General features: G+C 46.8%; 1 protein-coding gene across 2 annotated transcripts in view; it reads left to right on the forward strand.

Annotated features, from left to right (window-relative positions):
- The window catches only part of LOC119395780 (proteoglycan 4), a 37,131-nt gene extending 12,913 nt beyond the window's left edge, over nt 1-24,218 (forward strand). For both annotated transcript variants that reach the window (XM_037662792.2, XM_037662793.2), the window contains 3 exons: nt 3,600-3,791; nt 14,111-14,377; nt 21,326-24,218. In XM_037662792.2, the coding sequence (XP_037518720.1) occupies nt 3,600-3,791; nt 14,111-14,377; nt 21,326-21,454 (588 nt within the window). In that variant the 3' untranslated portion in view covers nt 21,455-24,218. The remainder of the gene's footprint in view (nt 1-3,599; nt 3,792-14,110; nt 14,378-21,325) is intronic.
- Nucleotides 24,219-27,796: the final 3,578 nt, after the last annotated feature.

Consider the following 27,796-nt stretch of genomic DNA (forward strand, 5'->3'; position numbering starts at 1 on the left):
GTAGCATGCTTTAAACCAGGAGCAATTATGCGCGAGAAACTTCTTCGAAGTTGCGATGCACCCACTACGTGGTCTTAAGGGAATACGCACACTAATGTGTGCGCCTTTTGTAATGGGTGGCTGTCTTTAAACCACGAAGTCGTTATGATATTGGCATGGTGTGACGCCCTATGGCAATGTACACTTGTACCACGCAATATTACTGCGATATTACATCTCGTACTGTGACACGTGTATACAGGACGCGTATTTTTGGGAAGCATGAAAGTTACTTTCAGTGCAGCTTCAAGCAGAGGCGTGGCTGTGTGGTAGAACACCTGCTTGCCACGCAGACGGCCTGGGTTCGATTCTCATTCGGACCCAACATTTTTATTATTTATTTTATTTGCAGCTTTTTCGATTTTTCGGTCACGGACATGATGATGATTTTTCGCTCACAACCAACGGCCCCGACGCCGACAGCGCAATTTCTGCGATACGAGCTCTTTAACGCTATCGCGTTAAAAGGATGGGGTGAAGCCCATTCGGCAAGCATTCTCAAGTCATGAGTGGTTGTTTACCACTATCCCTCAAGAGGAAGGTGTATTAACAGCTGCATCTTACCGGTATTGACCTATGGAGCAGAAACTTGGAGGCATACAAAGAGGGTTCAACTTAAACTGAGGACGATGCAGCGAGCAATGGAAAGGAAAATGATAGGTGTAACCTTAAGGGACAAGAAGAGAGCAGAGTGAGTCAGGGAACAAACGGGTGTTAGGGACATCTTGATCGAAATCAAGAAGAAATGGACGTGGGCAGGGCATGTAGCGCGTAGGCAAGATAACCACTGGTCATTAAGAGTAACTGACTGGATTCCAAGAGAAGGCAAACACGCAAGGGGGAGAGATGAGATTAAGAAGTTTTCGCGGGTATAACGTGGCAGCAGCAAGTACAAGACCGGGTTGATTGGCGGAACATGGGAGAAGCCTTTTGCCCTGCAGTGGGCATAGTCAGGGTGTTGATGACACATAGCAAACGGTAAGTAAAATTTCTTAGTCGAGCACAGCACATAGAGTTTACAAGTGGAGCGCGAAGTTGCCACATTATCCAGCGCCCTGTGTTCATACAGAGGCCCATCCTCATTCTCTTCGGAGCTACGAGTGGCTACATTTCTCGTCATTCAGCAGATTGCTGCTATTGGCTAAAAACTGACAAATCAAGTGTAGCATTGGGATCGGATTCGAGCTAATTTTGGCACATTCGAGCGAATGTTTTGTCGTGCTGCCTTTTTGGTGTCGCTGCGTTTGTGCCCTTTTGTTTAGATTAATTTTGAATGTTGTAAATGGCTTGAAACCTTACGAAGCTTGTGTGCACTGCTGAGTTCCAATGCTGTGGATCTCGTGCTGAACAGTGTGAGCGCTGAATTGCAACAACTGTAGTAAGGATGGCGAGCAACAGCTCGTGAAACCTGAGGAATAGACTAAAGCTGAGGGTTGAAACACAATTTCCTTGACGGAGGCTCCGCAAGAGCGTTAACACATTTTAAAGTTCGAATAATATGCTTCACAGTGAAGGTCTCGACATTGCGCTTACGAAATCAATTCATCGGTAGGTACAAGCTGGAGTCGACTCGTTGAAAGCACGTTCATCTCCAGTTGTCTTCGAAGAACAAGAAAACGTTGGCATATGCCAAGCACACACATACGCATGACCTTCCATGTTCAAGAGAAAAGGTCTTTGACACTACCACTTTGTGACTGCTGCCGTTCTCACACAAGAGGCACCTTATGCTGTCACAAGTTTGCAGTAGACACTTCGCATCTGTCATCTATCCTAACAGTCTGGAATTGCAGGGCACTGACATGTGTTGGACACATTTTCATATGAAGGCAACTACCCTGCTCACATCTGGCTCAACCCGAGTTATGCTCTTTCGTGATGTGTAACTGTAAAGCTTGAAACCCATTTCTTGAGTCATACGCTCCACCTGTGCTTGAAGCGCAGGATTCATTGGCGTGTTGTTAGGCATGCTGTGGGGACATATGTGCACAGTTGCGAACAAACCGGCATGGTTCTGGTATTCAGCATGGTGGCCATACCATGCTGAATACGCCTGTTGTCATCCGATCACCGAAGCTAGAACAAGCCGTAAACGAAAGGGCGTGCGAAAGCATAAGGGACATGTTATACACATCTAGCTACACACGTACGAGCTTCCGACCTCGTATGCATGTGACAGTGCACCTGCAGTGGATTGGAGAAACAAAATGATCGTGCTAGTGCTCAGCCAGCACAGCAGCGAGAAACAGGCGACTGAAAGTGTGGATTCTTAACAGCATCCATCAGAAGCATCGGGTTGCATGGAAAAAAAAGTAAAAACACCACATTGAAAGCACATGACGTAACACGAAGTATGGGGCACCTCCAACGTCACAACGCCACCAGTGCTACAATTGCTTTGTCAAAATGAAGGGTGTTGAGAGAGCATGGGAAATTGAAATTGGGCGACCACATTATCTTGAGGCAGGTTGTAAAACAGTTCTGGCTTTCAGCTCCCGGTGTTCGTAATATGTGTGTTTGTGTGTTGAAGCACACGTAAAGTTGGAGCATCTGGGCACTCGTCCCAACTAAGTCGGATCGGCAACACGAGATTGGAAATTGAAGGCTACCCGAAAGCTGACTAAAAAAGAAGTGGGACTCCTATATAAAACATAAACACATTCAAGTGCATTTTACAATGCAAATTTATCAGCATAGTCACTAGACTGCCCGTTTGTCGCCAGTAGAGCAATCATTCTCCTCTTGAACTTTGATGATGCCCAGGCCCTGCTGAAGTGTGCACTCTGTATTCCTGCTGCTGAAGAAAAGGCATGGACTTTCTGCATGAACCAGCAGAAACCGATCGTGTAGTTAGGTCACTCATAACAGAAGCTCTTAGAAGTGTCATTACCTTGTTCAGCAAAAACCTTGGCGCTTGGTGTCACATGTCAAAGTTTGGTCATGCTGTAGTTGCCACTGCCGTACTAGTTGTTCAAAAGTTCCAAACTTGCACCCCCCCTCCCCCACCTTGCAGTTGTGTTTTGGCACGGTAAACAACAGTCAAAAGTTTTTTTTGGCCCAGAGCACTCTTAACGATTCAGCACGGCGATCAAGCACAACGGTAGCATGCGGCTGTGGTACGAAATTTGCCAAAGTGCCAGATAAGAAAAGGAGGTTCCAATCACTACTGATTGGAACAGTGGCTCTTCCATCTGTGATAACCATCAACTCTATGAGGCACGCAGGGCGTGCCTTGCCCTGCGTGCATGTAGAAATACCACAAGCATGTGGAAATACCATTGTGGGTACAGCTTGGAAGCAAATGTGAAGTTGTAACCACATGATAGCATCGCTGATTTTTTTATATTGCTGTTACTGGCAGTACACGTTTCCGTTTTGATTACGAATTGACCCCCCAACTTTAGATCTTCATATTTATGTAGAATAGCTTGACCTACAATTGTGTAAATATGGTAAGACTGTCCTGCTAAATTCATGATTGTTGGAAACCCCATTGCGTAACAACACTAGTCGTTTCTGTTTGAGACTGTCGAACTTGTGCCATGTTTTGCAAATTGCAGGATCTGGAATCTCTGGACGAAGCAGATCGGGAAGCAGTGCGGAACCACTTGAGGCTGACGCCCGATGGCCACTTGCTCACTGTGCGCCTTCAACCATTGCTTGGCGGCCAGCCGACAGTGGACAGCCAGCGGCACCTTGTGGTGGCCAATGCAGCACTCAGTCCTGCTCCACCGAGCATAAACGCGTTGCAGGTGGGCTTGCTTAAAAAGTCTTGAATGTGACTTACGAGAGCGGCAGGTGATATGGGTTGCTACACCAACTATGCCTAGAGGTGGAACCTGTTTCAGCCAAGACCCGCTGTTGGTTGCTTAGCATGTAAGGGGTGTCGTGCTTATGGTTTTGTTGGCACATTGTGCTACAGGGCCGTCTGCACAACTACCGTACACATACTGAAAGAAATAATGCACATTGTATACACTTTTTCTTTTAGATGCGAAGTATCTTAAGGGGGGACGCGGCTTTCGTATCGCGAAAAATGGCAAAAAAATCGATTTTTTGAAAATCACATTTTCAGTTTCTGTAGCCCTTTTTATATCCGATTCCAAAATAACTTCACCGAAAACCGCGTAGAAGTGCTATAAAAAAATTGTTGCGCCTACCGAGGTGGCGAAAATTATTGGGGAAATCGCAAAAAAACACTGATTTTCAAAAAATCGTAGCTCCGCAACGACGCCACCGGGCGCCGATATCTTGGGCTCATCGGAAAGCGCATTTCTCTGTCTTCAAATTCCCCGCCGCAGCTGGCTCCTCCCTTCGCAAACAAGCGCACAAAAAGCAAATGTTCGAAGGTCGGTTCGAGCCCTCCGATTGGCCGCGTCCGCCATGTTGCCCCAGCGCGCCTCGCCATTGGTCCGATGCTCGCTCCGGGAGATCGTCGTCTGCAGCTCGTGCGTCTCGAGCTCACGGCTGTTGAAAGTCGTGCTACTTCGTTGCGTGTTCGCAATCGCTCTGTGTTCACGGCTCGACGATAACTTTGAACAAGAACTACGTTTTAGTTTGGAGCTACTAGCGGAAGCTCGGTGGGATTACGATGGCGCGCCGCACTCGTAGCGAACATCGCAAACGCGCGTCTCGGACCGACTTTCTAGCGTTGACTCGTCGGATCCGTGGTTGGAGGTTCTGCTTATGCGCACTTCGGACGTCGTGACGAAGATGATCGCAGGACGACTCTTTGTACTCGCGACCACGCCTTACGAACTTTGAAACATCGGGCACCGCGGCCGGCGCGTCTACTGCTCGGAGTCGTCACTAGGCCTAACTCCGCTCACGGCGTCGGCACGCGAGACGAACCTCGAACTTTGCGGGCAAGAGCAACGCGTTAGCGGACTCGCGGCAGTGTGCTTCTTCGCAAGGAACGAAGCGCTTCCCCCGCCAGCTTCTCGGTACAGCGGATGGTCATCTTACGCATCGGCAGCGGACCCCACGGCCAAGCTCGTCGCGCAGCGGGCGCGCGTCGGCGTCCCGCAATGCGAGGCCAAACACGTTGCGCGCCTATTTTTCGTCGCCGCACCTAGGCATATTGCGCATCGTCACCGAATGCCGCCACCCAGCACATCGCGTGCTGACTTCCCGGACTATGCGGCCGAGCACTTAGAAGTGAAATAAAGCACTGTTGATGCAATTTAGGCGCGCTTGGAGCCGTGCGTGGTATCGCCGTAAGCGCTCATGAATCATCTGAAAAAATAAAAGCCTCGCAGAAAACCGTGTCCGCGACCGGGTGAATGAAGCGCATCGCAGGCGAGGTTTACAAATTAGCTTGACGAGTGAAACAGGGAGATGAATTCATATCTGCCCAGTTCGCGTCTTGAATAAACTGCTAAGGAATTCCTATTCCACCAATGTCTTGGCCATAACTGCCTGTTATTTAGGAGGAAGTGATAGGTTGCCATGATGAGAGCCGCTTTTAGTATCCTATAAAAATGATTCAATGATCAATTGCAATCAAGACTGTTAATTATGTTAATGAGAGCATGAACACAAGAAAGCTGGCAAATCATCATAGTACATGACCTATTTGAATTACAATATCTTGTTTTTTGTCATGTCTATTACGCCACTTCATAACTTCGTTTAAAATTCATGCTACATGTTCTTTGTATATCAGAAAAGGATTTTAAGAAAAAAGAAAGAAAACAAAGGCACAACCGATGAAAGGCCACATATGCAGGAGGTCCAACCTTATAAAACACCTTAAAAATCACAACCTTCTTGTGTTTTAGAGAAGCAAGGCACCTCAAACTAAAGACAGGGCACTCAAGAAAGTGCACATTACGAAGGACTCAAAAGATTACGACCCCAGTGCCTTTTGATGAAGTGATATCGTTGGTACAACTTTAAAAGCCGTTTTCTCAAAACGACTTTTCTTGCTTCCTGCTTCGCTTGTTCCGCTGATTTCTCACTGACCGCTGGGTCTATTTCAGTTCCGTTTTTTGTTCTATATTCCTTGAAGCACAGTTCAGGGCGTGACATTCTTGCTTTTTCAGTATGGCGTTTTGATAATTAGCTATTTGACGAGTTGCACAAAGCCTCGATGCCTGTTGCGCAGTCACCTCATGAAAAAGGAAAACTAAAAAAAAATTTGTTGCAAATAAAAAAATCTAAGAATGTCACGCCCGCAATCAGACATCTTAGAATGCATAGCACTTTGAACGAGTTTCCTATCGCATTTTTTAAGCGAGTCAGACTCGGAACAAGAGCAGAAGGTGAAATATATTGTAAAACAAAAAGTTGTAAAGATATATTCATGAAATTTCTACAGTAGCATTAAAACAACATTTCAAATAAGTGTGCCAATTTTCATCAAAATCCATGAAGAAATAAGAAAGTTGGTACCGAAAGCCACGTCCCCCCTTAAGGCGGAGCTCAATCCGGTGGTGGTGGTGGTGGTGGTGGTGGTGGTGGTGGTGGTGGTGGTGTGCGGCGTGACCGCCCTTACTGCGCATGCGCATACCCTCTCCACACACCTCCTCTCCACTTCCCCTCTCCACTTTCCCTCTCCCCTCCCCCTCTCCCATACCCCTTTCCACTCTTCCTCTGAAACGCGGGCTAGACATGCCGAAATTCTCTCCTGCGCAGCGCCGCGATGAGCTCGAGCGCATGCGTGTCCCCTCCCCTTCTCTCTCCTCTCCTACGCTGTCCCCCTCTCGCCCGCCTGTCGACAGCGTTCCCCGCTCGCCCTGTGAGAATTAACGGCCAGGCTAGATGGAAGATACGACGCGCGTAGCGTCCCTCTTCGCGTTCCACGATGCGAGGTCGGTAGCATGCCCAACGAACGCCAACGGAACGCGATCGTGCAAGTGCTCCGGCTTCGCATCGCCTCATGGTCCCCTTTAGCGGGAGATGGTGTAATTTTTCTGGGTATACATGTCGTGCAGACGGCCCTGTAGCAGAATGTGCCAACGATGCCATAAGCTGCTCTCGGGTGTCCATACTTCCCATTGGGCCCGCCAAGCAAGCTCACATTGTAACGCGAATTCATTACTTGTCGCCCTGACATCAACGCGACGAGACTTTCAAGCACTCATGAGCCACTAACATACATCTCGCATCTTGCTGCCGCCTGTGACGAGGGTCAGCTGCAAGGGCGACCAAGTGTTTTGCGGCGAAGAGGCAAAAAAAAGAGATGCAGGGCGTGTTTGGAGGGCCAAATTCAAAAATTTTCTTCCTTGAAAACAAAAAATGATTGGGTTAGACTTTCTTCATTACTTAACGATGAAGTCTTCTATAAAACACAGCATGACGAGGATTTTTACTTGGCCCGCATCAGTATGAAAAATACGGTCAAACATGTGACAAATCGCATATTTTCTCTAATTTCACAATTTTTTTCAGGAACATTTGGAGTCTAATTTACCCCTAAACATTCTTGTACTAAAATACTTTCCTGAAAATCATACTATTATTAAGATTGGTTAGGGAGAGTTCGAGATAGCTCAAGGAAAAATCACCAACTTTGAAGATTTTTGTAGTTTTTGAAAATACGTAGCTGGTGGTGTAACACACAAATTTCGGAATTAATAAATAGAGCAACTAAACAGAGCCCCGGTTATAGCGCAAGCGCGGTTTCAAAGCACAACACACAAAAATTGATTTTACACACATTTTTCTATTAGGCATAGTTTAACAAATACAAGCGAACTTCGAGGGGGCGCGATCGTCAAAATTTTTTTCGAAAAAAATTTTTTTGCCATAATACTTCATGTGGCTGGCACAGGCAAAAGGCACAAATTTTAGCAGCAAAATCTGCGATCTGTGAGCGCCACATCTGGGACACTTGGCATGGGGGTGGGAATGACCCCGAAAGAAATAAAGGTGAAAGAAAGAAGACAGAAAATGAAAGATGAAGAAAGAACTCTGCTTGCCAGCTCTATTGTTTACTCTGGATTGCACAGGCTTGGAACTGGCTTCAGTTTTTTTTAAGAAACCGAAGAAGAGGGCAAGCACCTGAAATTGGTGGTGCCTCTGAAATACAGTTGTCGCTGCTTGATGGACAAAGACTTGTCGAGACATATGTCTAATTGCTGTTCGTTTCACAGTTGGAAAAGCTGCCTGTTTGCCTGTAAGGGAGCTTGTCGAGTGCCTTGACTGTAACACATCTCTGAAACCAAGATGCACCCGCATTTCGTTAGTCCGGAGTAGAAAATCGCACAAAAATGATGTTGCAGCACTTAAAACTACTATAATAAATAAGACACGCACCATGTTATTTAGCAAGAAAAATGTAGCATATCTCCAATTCCATTGTAAGAAAAAGCTGGCGCCAGTGAACGTTTTCACTGAATGAAACTTTATTCACTTGCTGTTCATCGTCATCACACTTAGGCAGCACTTTATCGCTGGAAAGAATGAAATACCTTGTCCTCCATTGGGTGATAGTGCTTTTGATATTCCGATACAGTAAAAGCTCTTTGATTCAGATTTCTTGGGACTGGAAAAAAATGCCTGAATTATCGAAACTATCAAGAAAACAACAAAGAAATGTGTGTTTCATCTATGCACTCTCATTTTCATAATGAATACATAAATCCTGTACTTATTTTCGGAGCTGTGCGAACAGCAAAAGTTTGGGTGCAAAGCGAATTCGAATAATAAAGATTGAGTGCGAATCGAATAATTTTCGAATATTTCTCGAGTATTTTTTTAATACTTCGAAGCGAAATTACAGAACAAAGCTGCGGAGAATCCCTAATTATGTTCTTGCGAGACAGGAAGAATTACAAGTCACAAACATGGTCAAAGAACAGATTTACAGTAAAAGCTCGTTAATTCGGATTTCTAGGGACCGGAAAAAATGTGTGAACTAACCGAATGTCCGAATTATAGAATGGTCGAAATAAACACAATAAATGCAAGTTTTTTCAACATACCTTTACTTTACAAAGTAATCGCGGATGCGCGTCTGTTTTCGAGCAGAAATTCGCGCGGACACAATTTTTCTGAGCCCTTCAAGGTGCTCAGCAGCTCGCATGCTGTCTGCAGTGCCAAAACAAAGTTCTTCAAGGACGACGAGGGCCTCCGCGACTTCCTTCACAGTGCGAGGGGGCCCGTGTGGCTCATGGTGTGGCTGCTCCTCTTCAGGCTCTTCGTTCTCGGATTCGTTGCCATGCATCACTTCCTTGACGATGTGCTCATCAGTCAGACAGCAGGCAGTGGCAACGCCATCATCAATGCCGATATAATCCTCCAGTGCCACTGCATCAGGCATAACACTTCCGAAATCCTGCCCTTCGTTGGCACCGTCGTCCGGCGACACTTCGGCATCGCTGGAGTCGGGTACAACAAAGTCACTGTGCCTGAAACAGTTGGCAATGGCGTGCGCAGGCGTGTTCTGCCACACGTACATACACAAGAATGCTAACTGCGCTCAGGAGACTCGCGTCGTATTGTTTGCCGACGTCATGGCACAGGAGCAACTTCTTGTCGGCAGAGCCCATTTTTCAGGGCACGCAAAATTTCTACTTTGGTGGTGAAGTCCTTCGCCTCGTACTTGGGCCGCTTCGCCGGCATTGCCATCGGTGGAGAGTGCGTTCACACGAAAAGTCAGCACAAAAGCACCAGCAACAATCAAGCTAAAGGAGCCGTACTGAATCATTCCTCGATAAAACGACGTTCAACGATGCAGCACACAAACGGGAACAAAGCAATAAAATGGCACCGCCAACAACACACGCGAAGAAAAGGCGTTCAACCAGTCTCAAGTCAAGCCATGTCGACAATTGATGTCCATGGCGATGCTGCGTTTGAACTTCACTTCTGTTCCGAATTGTTCTTTTTTCGTTTTCGAGGCTCGCCAGCGGCCCGAAAGTCGCCGAATTATCCGATTTGCGGCCAAATCTGTCCGAAATAACGAGCGCCCAGTCTCATAGAGTGATAAGTATATTTACGGGGACCAGATGACATGTCCGAATTAACTGATTTTCCAAAATAACGAGAGTCAAATTAATGAGCTTTTACTGTTTTCCTAAGGGGGGATGCGGCTTTTGTACAGTCGAGCCCGACTATATCGAACCCGTTTATATCAAATTATCCCGTATACCGAACAATTTCTAAACACGGTAAATTTACATTGAGAATATATAGCAAAAGTTACTGTTACATCGAACGAAAATAGCAACGACAACCGATATATCAAACTCCATGTGCCTCAAAAGTGCCCCAGCAAGTTGGCTTTCCCTCGCGGTGGCGGGGAAAACTGCCGGCGCCACCCTAGAAAAGGTGGTTTAGACCCGGTTGTGCACGGGCGAACACCCCCCTGCAAGAAATGATCCTGGCCCGCTCGCAGCGCTTACAGCCAATCTGAGGCCGTCGTGCTTTCTCCGAGGTACAGAGGTGGTAGAAGTGAGCGCCATTTTTTCTTTCTTTATGCTTGTGTGCCTGCTGCTGCCTGTTTTCCTCGAGTCCTCATTCAGCGTGGTCCGTGGTGGTGGTGTTGCCTGTTGGGGCTCTGTGAACCTTTGTGTCGGCAGGGAGCTTAAGATCGACTTGCTCGGAGCTCTTTCTATGTTGAGTAGATCGTGGGCAGATGTCACGAAGGAGACGATCCAGAACTGCTTTAGGCGTGCCGGCTTCCGCATGCCTGGTGATGACACTCCAAATTCCGATGACAGCACTGAAAACACCGCAGGTGTTTCCGCCGAAGTTTGGCGCGAGCTGGCAGAGTTCCCGGGAGCTATCGACGGATCGACATTCGACGAGTTCTTCAGTGCGGACGATGATGTCGCCATCATGGGTGAGCTACAAGATGAGGACTACGTTGCAGACGTCGTGCCGACCACGAGCCAAAGCGACAACAATAAGGAAATTGACGATGGCCCATTGCCTACATCCTCCGAAGTGATTAGTGCACTTGCGTTGGTCCGGTGCTATTGCGTGAATGTGGAAGGTTACAGCCTCAGCTGCTCCGACTCGTTGGACAACGTGGAGGCGTGCGTGCTGTCGCAGGCAGCGAAGTCGTTGACACAGAAGAAAATCCAGGACTATTTTGTTCCAAAGTAGGGCACGCAAGTAAGCCACCATATTAATAAAGTACTTTTCTTGTTGTTATGTGCCTTTGTGTCAAAATCCTATAGCTGGCCTATATCGAATTATGCCATATATCGAACTAATAAACGTTTTTTGGCGAGTTCGATATACCCGGGTTCGACTGTATCACGAAAAAAAAAAATTTTCGAAAATCACTTTTCAGTTTCTGTAGTCCTTTTTCTGATTCCAAAATATCGTCCTTGCAAACTACATAGAAGTGCAGTAAAAAATTTGTTGTGCTTTCCGAGGTGGCGAAAATTACTGCGGAAATCGCAAAAAAAAGATGCGTTAAAAAAAAATTACAGCTCTGCAACGGAGCAACCGGGCACCGCCATCTTGGGCTCGTCGGAAAGAGCATTTCTCAGTCTTCAAATTTCCCACTTCAGCTAGGTCCTCCATTCAGAAAAAAGCGTCCAAAAAGCAAATGCTTGAAGTTTGTTTCGAGGCCTTCCATTGGCTGCGTCCGCCATGTTGCTGCAGCACGCCTCGCCATTGGTCCGATCCTCGCTCCGGGATAACGTTATCTGCTTCTTTCAAGTCGGGAGGTCACGGCTGTCTGAAATTGCGCTACTTAGTGACGCGTTCGCACTCGTTCTGTGTTCACAGGTCAACGATCATTTAGAATATAATTACGCTTTAGTTTGGCAGCTGCAAGCGGAAGCTCAAGCATCAGATTATGATAGTGCACTGTGCTCGTTGCGAACATCGCAGACGTGCGTCTCGGCTTATCAGCATTTCGCACCACGTGACGAAGACCATCGTGGGACGACTCTTCGTACTCGCAATTGAGCATGACGTACTTTGAAACATCTGATACCGCAGCCACGCACTTCGCGACCGAGCTTACTGCTCAGAGTCGTGGCTAGGCCTAACTCCGCTCACGGTGCCGATTTACGAGACGAATCCGAACATTGCGCTAGCGGACATGCGAAAGCGAAGAAGCCGCAGTGTGTTTCGTCTCAAGCAACGAATCGCATCGTCCGCTGGCTCCTTAGAACTGTGGATGGGCATTTTACTCATCGGCAGCAGACCCCCCTGGCAAGCTCGTCGCGCAGCGACCGCTCAGAGCATCGGTGGAAGCAGCTAGCACTTTTGCACATCGGCACCCCAAAACGCAAGACCAAGCACGCTGTACGCCGATTTATCATCTCTATATTTATTCTCCGTTATATTATTTTCCGGAAGTTCGAATACTTCGAATTGTAAAATTTCGGTGCAAATCGAACAGCAAACACTATTAAAAAAATATTCGAAAGTTCAAATATTCGCACACCCCTACTTATTTTGCATAAGAGCAGTGTAAAAGCTGCAATTTTGTCATTCTGCAACAGCAGAGCAAGACCCCCGTGTCATAATTAGCCCAAAACTTGCTCTATACCCCTCCCTTATTATGTACCGTCACCACGAACACCACGCATGTGACAATGCTTTTTTTTTGCCGGTAAAATGGCCAGCAACTGTTCGTTCATCCATCATGAGTTTTATGCCAGCATGTGGACTCTATTTTAGGCTCCTCATCTTAACAGCTGCTGCCATGTTTGAGTCTTGTGACATTGTGTGCATCAAGTCGAAATATTGAGTGCCACAACCGCTGTGGACGAAATCATGTTCGCTAACAACACGATCATAGGCAGCGTCCATGCAGTTCTGAAGGCACATGTGTGGCCTACGCACACAGTCGAAATGAAACTACTGAGCGGCGCAGCCACTGCGAAAAAATAAACCTTGCTTACTAATGCGCAATCATGCATGGTGACTACGCAATTCTGAAGGCACGTGGCAAAAAACGAAACTACTGCTTGTCGCAACCGCTGCAGACGATACCGCAGTTCGTTCATCTGCGCTGAGTAAAAATGAAAACGAAACAAATTTGCTGCAGCCGCTCAAGCCTTGGTCGCCAACAATGTGATTGGGGATGGCAATCTTGTCTTATTGAAGGCCCATGGCCAGCACGGTCATTTTGATGGCATTTTGAAATGCCATCGGCATTTCAAAATGGCCGCCTCCTACGCGCCTTGGCCATTTCTCGTGTGCTGAGGAGATTGTCATCCCGTTCTGCGTTCGCATCGACGGCATGGAAGTGCCGACTCCAAATACTCGACGAGTGCACCACGACGCCGCATTTAAAAGAATAGTTATTACATGTGCGGAGACGGACGGAAATCGGGCCGCATCGCGGTCGTTCGGAGCTGCCGAAACGTGCGTGCGAGACTGGCGCAAACAGAAGCAGAAGACTTTTTACAGCAAAGCTTCATGGAAAGGTTTCAGTGGACAAAAGCTGGGCCGGTTTCCCGAAATCGAAGAGCGTTGACAGCGACAAGGAGTTGTCCGACAGTGACGAGGACTGATCCATTACGCGACTCGTATCATCGCCGTAGTGGTGACAGTTTTAGTGGCAAGGCCCGCTTTATGACCTTGTGTTTTACTTCTTGGAAACTTTAGTTTTTTAAAACCCAAATATTTGTTCTTCTGAATTTGCAAAGTTTGACTCCTATGGACTTTTTTTGTTCTTTTCTCTCACGATAAATGGGTGCGCGTTACAGTCGATGTATTACTTTTTTTTTGGGCACGGAAAACGGGTGCGCGTTACAATCGAGGGCGCGGTAGAATCGAGTGAATACGGTAAGCATGAAGCGTTCTGGCTTTTCTGTCATTACCGCACGGTCCACGCTAATGACGATGGCGATGCGGACTGTGCCGCCTCGTTTCCGTTGTCCGCGAACTTCGTTTCTGCTCTTTTGCATCATGCATTTGCGGCGCTTGGTCTGATTCAAGGATTGTGCTAATTACCCGGGTTGCGGCCAAATGTGACCGAATGAATGAGAGTTTGATGCCGTTCGACAGTGCATATGCTTGCCGGGACCAGAGAATGTGTCCGAACTATCAGATTTTCCAAATTAACGAGGGCCGAATTAATGAGCTTTTATTATATTTAACTACTGCTAACTACTCCACGATGATTTGGGCAAATGTCACTGCTGCTGTGCAGGTGTGCTGTGTGGCACGCGAGCTGTGTCGTGAGGTGGGTGGAGCCACCCCGGCAGGTCGGATGCTCGTGGGGCGTCTTCAGCTGATGGCTGGCAGTCCGGCATACCAGCTCCTGCGGGACGGCTACCTGGACGACGACATGATTGAGGAGCTGCAACGGCACCGGAACGTCGTCCTGCCCGGACGGGAGAGCGCTGCACTCGTAAACCTCTTGTGGAAGGCCTTCCAGCACCCATCATCGAGTTTACGCAGCTGCTATGCAGCAAAGGTACGGGGCCGTTCTTCCTTTGCAGAAAAATTTTGTAGCGTTGCTTCTGTTGCGCAGCAGTTGTAGTTGCTAAACCTAATAATGCAGGGGCGAAGATCCATCATGCCTGAAAGGGTCGTGAAATGGGCGAGTTGGCTCATGGCTGGAATAGTGTAAGAATATTTTAGGTGATGACACTGCGGTTGGCACCGCTTCCAGATTGTTTGCCACCTAGGCTGTTTCCCTTTGCCGGCGACAGGTGGTGTTAACAGATGGGGGCTCACTGGGGCCTCGTTCGTTTACCGCGTTTGATATACATATGTACATGGATATCATTAGATTAACACACTGGGCTTCTGCAGTAACGAAACTGATTATCTAATTGTATGTGCAGCATATTTCTCATCGGCGTTCTTGTTTTAAAAATGCTCTGACTGTGAGCAAATGTTGGTCTGTATGGAGGTTGCATTTCTAGTTGCTTAGCAAATTGCAGCCTGAAAAAAATTCTGTATCAAAACACCGTGAACCAATGCACCTCGAAGCTTACCTTGTTCTTAATTACTAACTTCAATCGACACGCGACCCCTGCCAGTCTTACGCTTAGCGTTTTGCAAAAGGCTCCACTTCGGCCTCAGGCAATGTCAGCTGTACCTTGCGCCATTGCAACAAGCCGTGGGGACTTCAGCTGAAACGAGTGTGTATGTCACGGTTCCCTTTCCATCTTGTGTTCTTTGTAGGGTAGAACAAACTTTTTTGTTATTTTCTAGTTAAGAGGCTATTGAGAAGTATGCAAAAAAAATAAAGGAGGTGGTAAGTACAATGGTTTTCACTGGAGAACCATCAAGTATACTGGAAACTGGGATTTATTTGTTGCATTCAGTCTTGGGCAGTAACTAGTTACTAGTAACGCGTTACCGGTAACTAGTTACTTTTTTCAGTAACTTGTAACTGTAACTAGTTACTTTTATGTTAGAGGAACTTGTAACTGTAACACTGTTACTTTTTTCGCGGTAACTGTAACGGAAAATACCGTTACAGTTACTTCTGTCTTTGTGGAAAATTATCCAACAGCAACACTTTTTCGAACTTTCTTCTTTACCATATATCCTCTCCACCCCTCAACTTTCCAGAATAGGGCTCCCCTCGCAGTTTAGGAGAGGAGGTGACTAAGCGTATTATTTTCCCTGCAGAAGACCGAGGTTGGAGGTCTGTCATTAACGCAACACGTATATCAATCGTGGTTCAACTGAACAGCCTGCTAAGTTCGCGTCCGTTTTTTTTTTCAGCATATATATCCTTTTCGTCACTTGAGCATCTAGCTATGTTCTTGGTGTACAGGTGGAGGAGCATTAGGATGCCATGTCTATAGTCTCCCTCGTCTGAGGCTACAAGCTAATCGTGTTTGACAGGTGGCTAGAAAACAGCAGAACGCGAAACGGCTAAGGCCAGAAATTCCGTGAGCTAGCGAAGCGATATTTTAAAACTTCTTTGTAACTGGTTGTAAAATGTTTACTCCGACTTAATGCAACAATTATTAACAAAATGACAGACGTTTCACCCCCAATGCAGGTGGCATCCTAAAAATGAAAAAAAAAATGAGCCGAGGTCAACCAGTCCACTAGTCACACATGTCCTTGTAAATGTCCAGTGGGGGGCCGCGGCTGTTTTTGCAAGCCGCGGCGAATGAACCACGATTCCAGGAATTGCTTTTCCCCTACCTTCGTTCACAAACCGGCGTCGTCGCATTGTTTAGGTCAAAGCTATGACCTGCCATCTAGCAGTGCTCAACAAGCTCGGTCTTAGAACGCGTTGCATGGGTTGCTTTAGCGACATTCCGCTTGAGTTCTTTAGGCCTCGTTGATCATTTCCTGCCCGTTTCGCCGATCCCCGCATCGCACTTTTAGATACCGCCATGATCATCCGCAGGTGTGCAGTCTTAGGATTTCGTGAACACACGTTGTCATGTTCCAAGGTATAATAACGGGACTTAAAAACGGTGTATGCCCAGCGGACCGGAAGCTCTCCGAACAGAGTCTGACACACCTTAAACATATGGAGCAGACACAATGGACGTCGTAACCACTCGTGATGCACTCCCCGCTGCTCTTCGCATGCGCTTCTTGGTATAGATAATAAACGTCTTAGGATATACTGCCGTAGTTCCAGTACATCAACCACGTTTTCCACTTCAAGTAAGAGGCGTTCAAAGTGATTGCTGGTGTTGGGCCCCCTTTTATGTTTCCTTCGTCTAGGGTTTTACGACGTGCAACCCTTATGAAATAAATTCTATAATTTGAATTGTGATCTATTATTTTATACAGTAACGGAAAAGTAACGACGTTACTTTTGCACAGTAACTGTAACTGTAACAAGTTACTTTCGGAAACTCTGTAACTGTAACTGTAACAGAGTTACTTTTTTGGCTTAGGTAACTGTAACTGTAACACTGTTACTTTTTACTGGTAACGTGCCCATGACTGGTTGCATTTATGGGTACACACGTTCCGCTTTCTTTCTTGAAAGAATCTTGCTTTTGGTTCTGTCAAAAGGTTAATCGTCTTGGAAAACACAACGGTTTATTTGGACCAGAGAAAAAGAAAAAAAAGTTTCGCATGGATAACTGTTGCTGATGGCGTTTAGCACCATGGAGGAAAAGAACCAAATGCAGTTCCACTACTGAGAAACCTGAGGAAGTGCGTAGCACGGTCACGCAGCTATTCTTGTTCGTAGAGTCCCCACTGCTCCGTTTACCACACCGACGATGACGTTGATGTTTGAGGTAAGCATGTAGGGTTTCCTGGGCACCAAGCAGAATCTTGTTAGGGAGATTCTCAAACTCGGTGTGCAACATGCGCACTACTTTTTGATGCGCTTTGTTGACTTCCTGCTTGTTACGGCAGTTGAAATACATGTCATCTTCAGCGAGTTCAGTCAGGTTGTTTCCACCTTCAGATGTAGCCAGCACAGCGCTGGGAGAGGAGAAATTGTGCTCTCTGTGCAGCGGTGGCACCCTTTCCTGTGCGGCACGGGAGACAGGCACATGCTTCCAGAGTGTTTTTAGCGAATTTAAGTTAAATATTGCGATTACTTCTTGGTTGTTTCTGTTGATTATATTACAGTAAAAGCTCGTTAATTCGGATTTCTAGGGACCGGAAAAAATGTCCGAATTATCGAATGGTCGAAATAAACACAATAAATGCACTAGTTTTTTCAACATACCTTTACCTAACAAAGTAATCGCGGATGCTGGTCTGTTTTCGAGCAGATATTCGTGCGGACACAATTTTTCTGAGCCCTTCATGGTGCTCAGCAGCTCGCATGATGACTGCAGTGTCCGCAAAAGTTTCACTCGTCATCTACGCTTTTCGGTTGGCACGGTAATCCATGGGAAGATTGTTGATGTTCTTAAAGCAGCGTGACTTTTGAACCTTTCCGATAACGAGAAGCAGCAAGCGCTCTGTTCCCGTCACGTTGGCGGCTAAAGGTACGGCTACTCGTTCCTTGCTTCTTTTGCCGCCGATACAAGGATCCCCTTTCATCACTCTTCATCACTTCTTGTCGGGAGAGCCCATTATTCAGAGTACGCAACATTTCTACTTTGGTGGTGAAGTCCTTGGCCTCGTACTTGGGCTGCTTCGTCGGCGTTGCCATCGGCGTGGAGTGCGGTCGGTGCGGTCACACGAGAAGCCAGCACAAAAGCGCCAGCAACGATCAAGCTAAAGGAGCCGTACTGAAACGTTCCTAGATAAATCGGCGATCAACGATGCAGCACACCGACGGGAACAAAGCAACAAAACCCACACGCGAAAAAAAAGGCGTTCAACCAGTCTCAATCCAAGCCAAGTCGATAATTGATGTCCATGGCGATGCTGCGTTTGAACTTCACCTTTGTTCCGAATTGTTCCTTTTTCGTTTTCGAGCCTCGCCAGCGGCCCGAAAGTCGCCGAATTATCTGATTTGCGGTCAAATCTGTCCGAAATAACGAGCGCCCAGTCTCATAGAGTGATGCGTATATTTACAGGGACCAGATGACGTGTCCGAATTAACCGATTTTCTGAATTAACGAGAGTCGAATTAACGAGCTTTTACTGTATTTCAAACCTTGTTCGTTCATTTTAACCCGGTTTTGAGCATTGCTCGCCTTGTTATGGCCTGTATTGAGCGCTTTACTATGAGCGTGATCACGCCACGAGATGGATGGATGGAGGACAAGCCGGTCCCCTAAAGTGCTCTGCACTTGAAAAAAATTGGGAGGGAGCGCACCTAGAGTCCACTCCTCATGCTAAATGCTCTTTGTAGAATTCCCAGCATGCTCCTGTTACGTTTTTTTTATGGCTGGGCTTCAAGACTGTCATGTGATGCTCCCTTCTAGTTTTCTTTTTCTCCCCATGTTTGGCACGATACGCGCCAATGGCATCCTAGTGTCCATAAAGCCCCTCCATTGCGTCTACTGCCGCTTTTTTTAAGTACCGCCATCTATTGTTCGACAACGACGGCCACTTCCGGTTCCGGAGCTTCCGGAAGGAAGTTCTTGAGCCACTTCCTTCCGCTTTTTCCTTCCATCTTGTTTCTGCGCACGCATGTGCACACGCGAGAAAGCTCATATTTGCTTCTCCGTTTCGCAAGTGTTGTTGTTTTGAGGTTCGTCGTAAACTGCCTGCCGCCGAGCGAGTTTTCGCTCGGTGTTTCTGCGTCGCGAGGGCACGGGCGGGCATGGGGCAGGTGCATCAACCGAAAAAGCAGCAGAAACATCATGGCGGCACTTCGGCTTCCGCTAGGCGGGGAACCGGTGTAAAGGGAGAGGGGGCGGACGAGTTGGCGCTACTTAACCTAGCCGGCGGAAAACGCATGGAGGGGCTTTAAGTGTCCAGTGTGCTGGACATAAACATTCTCGCATTCTGAGCTAATTTCCCATTACAAAGGCAACTTTTTTTACAACACTATTTCAAGAGGGCATAACTTAGCTCGAATGATTTAAATTATTTGAATGGCGCGAAGATAACTCCTAAAATAATTTCACGTACTTGGGTGCACCAAGCGTGCGAGTTCCCACGTGGATGACGTCATTACTCTGAGGCGCTCCCATAAGAAAATGTGGCTCAGGGAAGAACATTGAAAAAGATACTGCTCGTCTCTTAGGGAAGCTGCAAAAGTGGTTTCGGTTCTTATTTGAGCTTTGCTTGCTTTTCTGCACGGCTTTTATTCGTATGCCCAGTACACTGGTTGTGTGGTCGGAAAGGGACATGAATCAGAGGGGGGAGTGAGCAGGCCAAAAATCGTCCGCCGTTGGGCAATGTGTCTCATGCTTTATGTTTTGTGTCAGAAGTGCTCCTGCCTGGGTGCAAAGTGTTGCCAGACTGTGACGGAGATACGAAAGAGGCATCCTAAGATGGGAAAAGCCAGCCTGTTAATATTAAGTCTGACTTACGAACTATAATCACATGAATGTACTGAGCGTGAAACAACACAGCTTCGTCACACAAGTTGTATTGACGATGATTTCTGTTCACTGGGTATTTCGGAACATTTACTTCATCCTAATAAGCGTAGATAACGCAGCTGGAATAACGTCATCTGATAAAACAAGAAATTACTTTTTTGGCTTGATAAACTAAGTGCATTGGTAGTGCATGGGCCACTTGCACTGTCAGTATCATGTTGCGAAGCATATCTTTTTCTTCACATGGACCAGCACGGTCTCTTGCATAGCGCGCCTGTTGATTCGGCAGCAGCATGTCCTGGACTTGCTGTGCCTGCGCGCAATAAATTTTGCCTACTTTCAACAGTCAGGTGAGGCTCTTCAGAAGCAGTTGATGCTTTTGGCTCTCTTCGCTTCCGAGAAGTCGGAAGTAGAGCCTGCCGTTTTTGCATAGGTTTCTAGATTTTTGCTGATTGGTCGGATAGTGTGGACAGTCCGGAAAAAACGCCAGGCAATGCATCCAAAGAGACAGGCTTGTTTTGGGTGTCTAGCAGGACGTTTCCCTTGTATTCTGCGTGATATGTTGCAGAGATCGCTTCTTCTGGGAAATACTTCGCGCAAACGTGGTCAGTAGGCTCCGAAATTCTCTCTGCTCTTGGAATCACCCATCGCCACTTAACTAAATGTTATGGTTCACGCGGAACCTTGAAGGTCGACATACACTCCGTACATGTCCTATACCCAGACTTGCAATTTGGGACAAAACGCACCTTACCTGTTTCGAGGTGCAACCAGCGTGTACGCAGCTAATGGGTACTCGGCGCCATATGCAGCGTCGAGGTATACGTTGAGTCAATCCCAGAATACGAATAAGCAAAACAAATACACTCACAGTGCTCACGGGCGCAGCACAATGTGTTTCTAAATCACAGAAAAGCCTTCACACACAATTTTCAGGAAGATGTGCCACTGCGTGTGAAGCTCAGAATGCGTGCCGCGCGGGCCCTTGAGACCCCATACTGTAGTGCCATCTGTATTCGTGCTGTGAAAACTACTCTTTGCTCAAGGACACCTTTGAACACAATCTGCCCCCGGGGAGCGGCAAGTGTCAGAGCATCTTATTTTTCTTACACTGTGAGTACGATGTGACGTGGAGTAAAGTTTCAACTTCAGTCTAAACTCGGCGCAGTGCGTTGTCTCTTCTATTCATTACTCCATGGGCAACACCCGCGGTTTTGTTGACAAGCCACAGCGCAGAACAGGCGCAGTGACATTGTTCAACACATATTATCACAGTGTGTTGTGCCTGCATTTCTATTGGCTCCACACGTGACGTACGGCCACTGTTGCAAGAAATTTGTCAGGGAGGCATCAGGTCATGGCTGCTGGATCTTGGGTTCAATGGAACGGACTTTCTTGCATTTGAATATTTAAACTTGGTTGTTTTCATACTGCTTGTATCACTTTCCATGTAAAACTGTTTCCCTTGGAAACTGTACTTTGTTTTGCATAGGTTGAATTTCAGTTTAACCAAGTGCCCTTGCTTTCAGGCGGAGGAAGGAATTCCTGCTCAGTGTCCCGCCAACTCGCCAGCCTGGTTCAGCTCCGAAAACCTGCGGCTGCTGCAGCCCCTTGCCGAGGGCAGCCACCTCGCCCGGCTGGCCTTCTGCAGCCAGTGAACAGCACAGGGGGAGACCCCCACACTTCTGTTTTTCTTCTTTTTTCTTTTTTTAAAGAAAGTCTCCCTAGCGTCACCCGTGGTTGGACTATTTCTTGTAGAGATGGTGGTGCCCTTCTTCCCACCCCTTTCTCCTTTGGACAAGAACTCTCTCTCCTCATCTGCAGCTGCTCCTCCTCCCCTATGCTTTTTGCTCTCCCACTTTCGGTTCTTGCAACCCCTAAGTCTTCTCTGCTGCAGTAGGTTGGCATCTTGCATTTGTCTCTCCGGTATTGCCAAGGGTCCTCACCGCTCTGGTGCTTGGAAGGCCGCACGGTTGGTCGTTGCTCGTCAGCCATCTTTAAAAGACTGACCTGTGGAGTGTTGTGCGGTGCTTGGCTGTTGCGCTGTTTCTTCTCGAAGACCCATGAATTGAAGCACGAATTCGGTCATCGCGACAGGTGGAGAGGCTGTCCATTTATTTTGGCAGCTTCTTCCGATAGATTGATATTTCTGTTCTCGCAATTGCACTCTTTTGGTACGGTTAATGTGACTTTGAGCCTGTGGTTCTGGTAGGCAGGCCTGTACAGCTTTGCCGGTGATAATAAGTAGGAAGTCTGTCCCGAAGGGCGGGCTCTCGAGTTAGACCATGCAAGCGGATCGCCGAAGAACTCTCTTTTTTAAGTGCAGAGAATGCAGGCTGGAGGCACATGTGCTTCTCGGCAACGTTTCCGAGCAAATTAATGAAATCTACACAAATGGCGCGCATTAACTGACTTGCCGCACTCTGCTGGCAATGCCTGTGCAAGAGGAGCATATCATACTGGCAGAGGACATTGTGCTGGGTTGATGTGGTGAGAGCAGTTTTGCTCGAGACGGGGCAAATGTAGAACGGTGGCGTGGAAGGCCTCACTCCACTCGTGCAATAGCGCGGAGCGCCATTTGTATGCCGTACGAAAAGGGTTTTAACGTCATCGGCCTCAGGTGACTCGCAAAGCACCGGGCCAGAGTCTGTACGAGCCTGTGCTTTGATTGTGGGGAACGTCAACCCAGGCGGCAAACATGCGTCCAAGCCGCAGGCTCACCTATTTTGCCTGTTAGGCCAGGCACGTGGGGAAGATGTTCCAGCCGTCTTCAATATTTTTTTCATCTGTGTCTCGTTTTGTTGACACTTGTGTGCACGTTATTGACTTCCATATTCACCATGTTTTTTTTTTGTTTTTTTTCATGTCGTGGGCCAGAGTTTTCATTGCCCTGTCTTAAAGCGCTCACTTATACCGATGCATTTTTTTTTCTCTAGATGATGCGCTACAGACGCCCTCCCTTTTACGATGCTCGTTTCTCAGCACATTGTATCATTGTTTTTTCTGGCTTGCATATTTTAGCATAGCTGTTTGCTGCAGCTTCGAGCTTTGTTTATTACCTTTTTTGTGGTTTCCTCTGTGAATGTGGGGCGTGCAAAGGAATCAATCAAAATTGGCTTTGTTTGTTTAGACTTTGCATCAGTAGTTCTAGTCGAACCATTGCCAGTTGCACCATTGCGTTTTTTTTTTTTAAACGTAGGCATGGGGGGTGCAATGCTTCACAAAATTGCATTTCAAGAAGATTTCTTGTTTGGGCTTTTGAAATAGTAGTTGGAATAATAATGTCCTCTTATAATTTCGTTCTCATGTTTAAGGTTGTCGCACACAATTCCGGAAGCTCACCGTGGGTAATCATTTTTGCCAGGGCCTTGGCATGCAAAGGATGTCTTGCATGAAATCAAGCTCGAAGCTGGAGTTTTTGTGAATGGGGAAAAAAAAAGCAAAGCATTCACATGGCCATACTTGGCAGTGCTTTTAGTTAAGGCATGCAATTTAATTGTGAGTGCAGTGTCTGTAACGTGCTGTTTTCGTTTGAATACTGTACACATCATTTATTGTGTTTGCACAAGAGGAAAGCTGCAAATGGCTGTAAAGGTGTGATGGTTTGATGAATGTCCCTGATGCTGTCTTAAAGGTTCGAGAAAATATAGCTGCAATTGACGTAGATACTACTATTTATGTAATATTTTCACTGGGCAGTTCTTGATTTCTTCTTTCTTATTTTCGTACTGATTGTATGCAAAGTTTTATTAGAAGTACAACGCTGAGTTTCATAAGCAGTGTGTATCTGTCAAAAAAAAAAAAAAAGTATGGCACATGCTGCTGTTTACTTTTAGGCAAGCCATGTGGCTGATTTTATGCTTTGTTTTTTTGTAAAGTACAAACCTGGCACCTACTACACGCATTGTCACGAATGACTCGACCATCTGAAAATTTCATCTTTTACGGTGTGTGTGTGTGTGTGGTGTGTGTGCGTGTGGCGTGCATGTTCCCGGGAAGCAGTAGTCCTCACGGTGACATGTTTTTAAAAAGAGCGGTCCAGTTGCGACCCACCTCCTTCCTCCCCGACGACGGCATCCATTGATTTTTTCTGGCTACCGACACCCCAACCTACCTGGCTCAGAGGTGCACGCAGTTTGACCCTTCCTTCGAGCTGCGCCTTCGAGAATTTGCACCTCGACCCGGCATAACCGAGTCGAGCTTCTGCCGCGAAGGGCGAGATGTCCCGCAGTGGTCCATGCCCCGGGCTGCTTGGTGGCTTGCATTGCCTGCCCGGTGTTGTGCACTTGGTGCAGCCTCCTGGTGAAATGGTCGGGTGAAACCGTGGCACTTATCGCCCACCCGCGTGGCATCGACCTTCCACCTTTTTCTCTTGTGTGTACCGCCTGCTGTACGAAAATAAATGTGGCAGTTGTATACAAACATTGTCAAAGTGGTCTAGCGCACTTTCTGGCTCTTACGAGCATTCTGTAAGCTGACGAATGAAGCCTGCAGAAATGCTTGATTGATGAATTGGGGGCTAATTCCAAAATCATTACTGGTAGGTACACTGCAGTGTTATTAAGCTCTGAATTCGATATCACACTAGAGACTTGTCATACAAAATTTAAAGGGCCCTTCGATGAGTAGCCAATCTGTAGTAGTGATGGAATGCATAGATTAATGGTTAAGGGCACAGGGTAAGCGCTATACGCCCCATGCATTTCTGGCCATTTTGAGGTGCCGTTTTCTCAGTGACAAGGGATATTCACATAATGCATATATCATTTTCTTCCAAATTTTCCGCCTCTTTTAAGTGGAGCAGATTTACTTAAATTTGACCAATATTAGACTTTTGGTGAATTCTGCTTCCGTAGTTGTATGCGTATATGCAGAATGCATGAAAATAATCAGCTGGTTACCTTGGAATGCATAGGAAATACGAGTGGTACCCAAGTAATAAAAAACATGGTTTTGAGACAATCGAGTTTGAAGTTAGAAAACAGTTGAAAAGCGAACATACTTTGCCACAAACACTGTTCAACTATTTTATTTAGTAGCTGCAAGCATGGTAATTGTTGCCAAAACAAATTTTTCGCTTTGGAGCCTCTCTTATTGCTTGCCTTGCTTCTTTTGTGAGTGTCCTGCAGCTCTATCCGCAATGTAGCGTTGATTGTGGTCAACTGTTTCCGGCAAATTGACTATTTTGGCCAGGCTTCAATCCTAATTATTTCAGAATTTTGGCTCGTGCGATACTGTCATCACTAAATGAAAGAACAACATCCAATGTCACAATCCTCAAGACTGAAGCCTAAACAAAGACTGCGACGCAATTCCCATCAGCTCAACACTTTCACCGCAGAGTTTGTTCTCGCAACTCAGTCTAATTGCATCACAAATAATATTCATGTCTATTAGAGCATACCCGTGGTCACCCTGCACGTAATTTGCCTCGAAAGACACTGAAGAGGCTGAGAAGTTCAACGATGAAGAGCTTGTTGGTTCAGCGTTCAGCATCTCAGTACGTTGCCGGCATTTATTCACACTTACAAGAAAACTGTGTTGGTTGCTATGAAATTTACACTTGCTGAAGGCCTTCTTTACCCTCAGCATCTCGACATATCGAGAGGCGTGATGGCCGCAAGGTGTAACGAAGCTAGGAGCTGAAAGTGTTCGAACAGACGCACTTCGAAGAACAAGCGCGAATAAAAAGGCACGCAGCGTCTTCGGACTGGCTTAGAAGTTATACCCGACAATTTCCTATACAAAGCAGACTCCAGGCAAGCATTTTGGCTTTCGTACAGGAAGTTTTTTTTTTTTTTTTTTTGAGAAAAATAGATCGTAAGGAGCGCACATGAGGGGCTTGTCCTGGGTGCATGTTCACTTACTACATTCTTTCGGAAAAACTGGTTTTCAGCCACAAAAAATCCTTTTTAAGAAAAGCACTGGTGTGGAAAATATGCACAAAGCAAAGCCAAATAGCAAAGAAAAAAAGTTTTTTTTTTTTCAGGTTTTGCCCTACCCCTGCGCCCTTATATGTGGCAACAGGCAGGCTGTAGTGCTTCAGCCAAGACTAAAGTAATGACAGGCCTCAAATGTGTGGCCTCCTTTCTCCATTCGCCCACCGGCGATACGCTTACTGCTAATGGCAGAAGCTCCAGGGCCTATGCAGTGGAAGCTCGCGCTCTGTCATTGCCCGCTTTGTCCTGTGCACTTGTACAACCGTCGCCATGGTCAGGTGATGGCAAGACGCTTTCATACCGTAAATGCCCTCTGGTATTGCACAGGTGGACATGTAACATATTCAGGGTAAATATACAAAGCGAAAGAAAACGATTGTGCTAGTATGCATACTCTGCAATAAAACGTTAAAAAAAATGGTGCATATCGAAAGACATTTCATAAGCTGAACACGTGGTAAAATTAAAAAAAATCACAGCATATCCACGGAGTGAATGATGATGAGTGGGCGAAGCTGCGGAGGTTCATCGGTAAACCGTGAATCTTCCGTGAATTCTGCCCAGTACATCATCACCGACGTGAGATCGGGCGCGTTTATACTAAAGGTTCGATGAGTTATGACGACTTGCAGCTCACTTTAATTTTACATATACGCTGTGAATTTTCATTGTTTAGAAAACCATTGCTTTAGAAAACATCTGGCGTCTTTCGTTAAGCAGCTGGCGTCTTTTCGTTTTGCTTTAGAAACATCTGGCGTTCTTTCGTTTTGCTTTTACAAAACATCTGGCGTCTTTCGTTGGTTTATTTCATCAATCAACGGCGTTTTGAACAAAATTTTTATTGTTTAATCACACACAGGAGAAATCTCACCAGGCACTACTTTGGAGGTAAAGAATGGCTGCTAATGGGAATGAGAGACAGAAGAAGTCGGCTTTTAGCTACCGCTGCGAATTTTTTATTGTTCAACAACGCACAGGAAAAATCTCCCACCGGCACCACCTTGGAGGTCAAAGCGTAAGACTGGTTACGCACTACGACTACGACTACGAGGGACGAACGGGTGCCGCCTTAAGGAGCTTCGCCCCTAAAACTACAATGCAATACAAATCTTGCACTGCGAAACTGCAAAAAACAGGCATGTGAGCAAGCGCATGACCAGCAGTTCGGAGCCACAGTTGGCGGGACTAGGTACGAGCGAGTGTTGGGGGGGGGGGGAGCTTTCACTACCTGTACAAAACAAGGACGCTCATGTGCTTACACACGCGCAGATACCCGTATGCACTCTCGTGAGTGCAAGGCTCGGATAGGCGAAAACAGCCAGTGCCGCACCTTTTTTTTTGTAGCTTTGGTGCTTTTATTGCGATAGCAGGAGCAACACGAGCACTAATTTGCCGTCGCCGTGATGTTCCATGTAAAGCCCACAAGGTCTTGCCGTCGTCGAGCTCGATGGTCTGGGCTCGCGCTGGTGTTTCACACTGCGGGTTAGGTGAACGGCTCGAGGCGGGTATCTGCTAAATGAACGGGAAAATACGGTGAAGACTTCGGGCGCATTCACAACGGCGATCGGCAGGAGTCGCTCGACCAGGGTGGTCGCAAGTGGTCGAAAAGCAACTGTTTTGCTAAAGTCGCTTGCCGACCGATTCTCTATCTCCGCGACTGGAGTTGCCGAACCAAGCAACGGCACGGGAGCACGACGTCGGGATACTTAGGTTATCGTACATGGCCATGGCAGCAAAAACGCAGATAAGCGATCGCGGTTGTGACGGAGGGCACGTCGCGGTCGCCGTTGACAGCTCCTCTGTCGCCAGCTGCGGACTTTAGTCAGTCGTCGGGGTGAATGCCGCCTTTAGCAGACAAAGCGTCATTAAACTAAGCTTTTCATTGGGCGAGGTTGTGTCCAGCAAAGGGAGAAGCACTCGCAGTGCAACAATGGTGGTGAGCTGTGTGTTGTCAAAAAAAAAAAAATAATAACGCAGAAGCTTGCGTGAAGTCGCGCAAGGCTTAGGCACAGCGAAGATAGTCCATCACGGACTTTGCAAGAATGGCCCGACTCCAACGAA

This window comes from Rhipicephalus sanguineus, chromosome 6 (assembly GCF_013339695.2).
Source record: "Rhipicephalus sanguineus isolate Rsan-2018 chromosome 6, BIME_Rsan_1.4, whole genome shotgun sequence".
NCBI classification, from domain to species: Eukaryota; Metazoa; Arthropoda; class Arachnida; order Ixodida; family Ixodidae; genus Rhipicephalus; species Rhipicephalus sanguineus.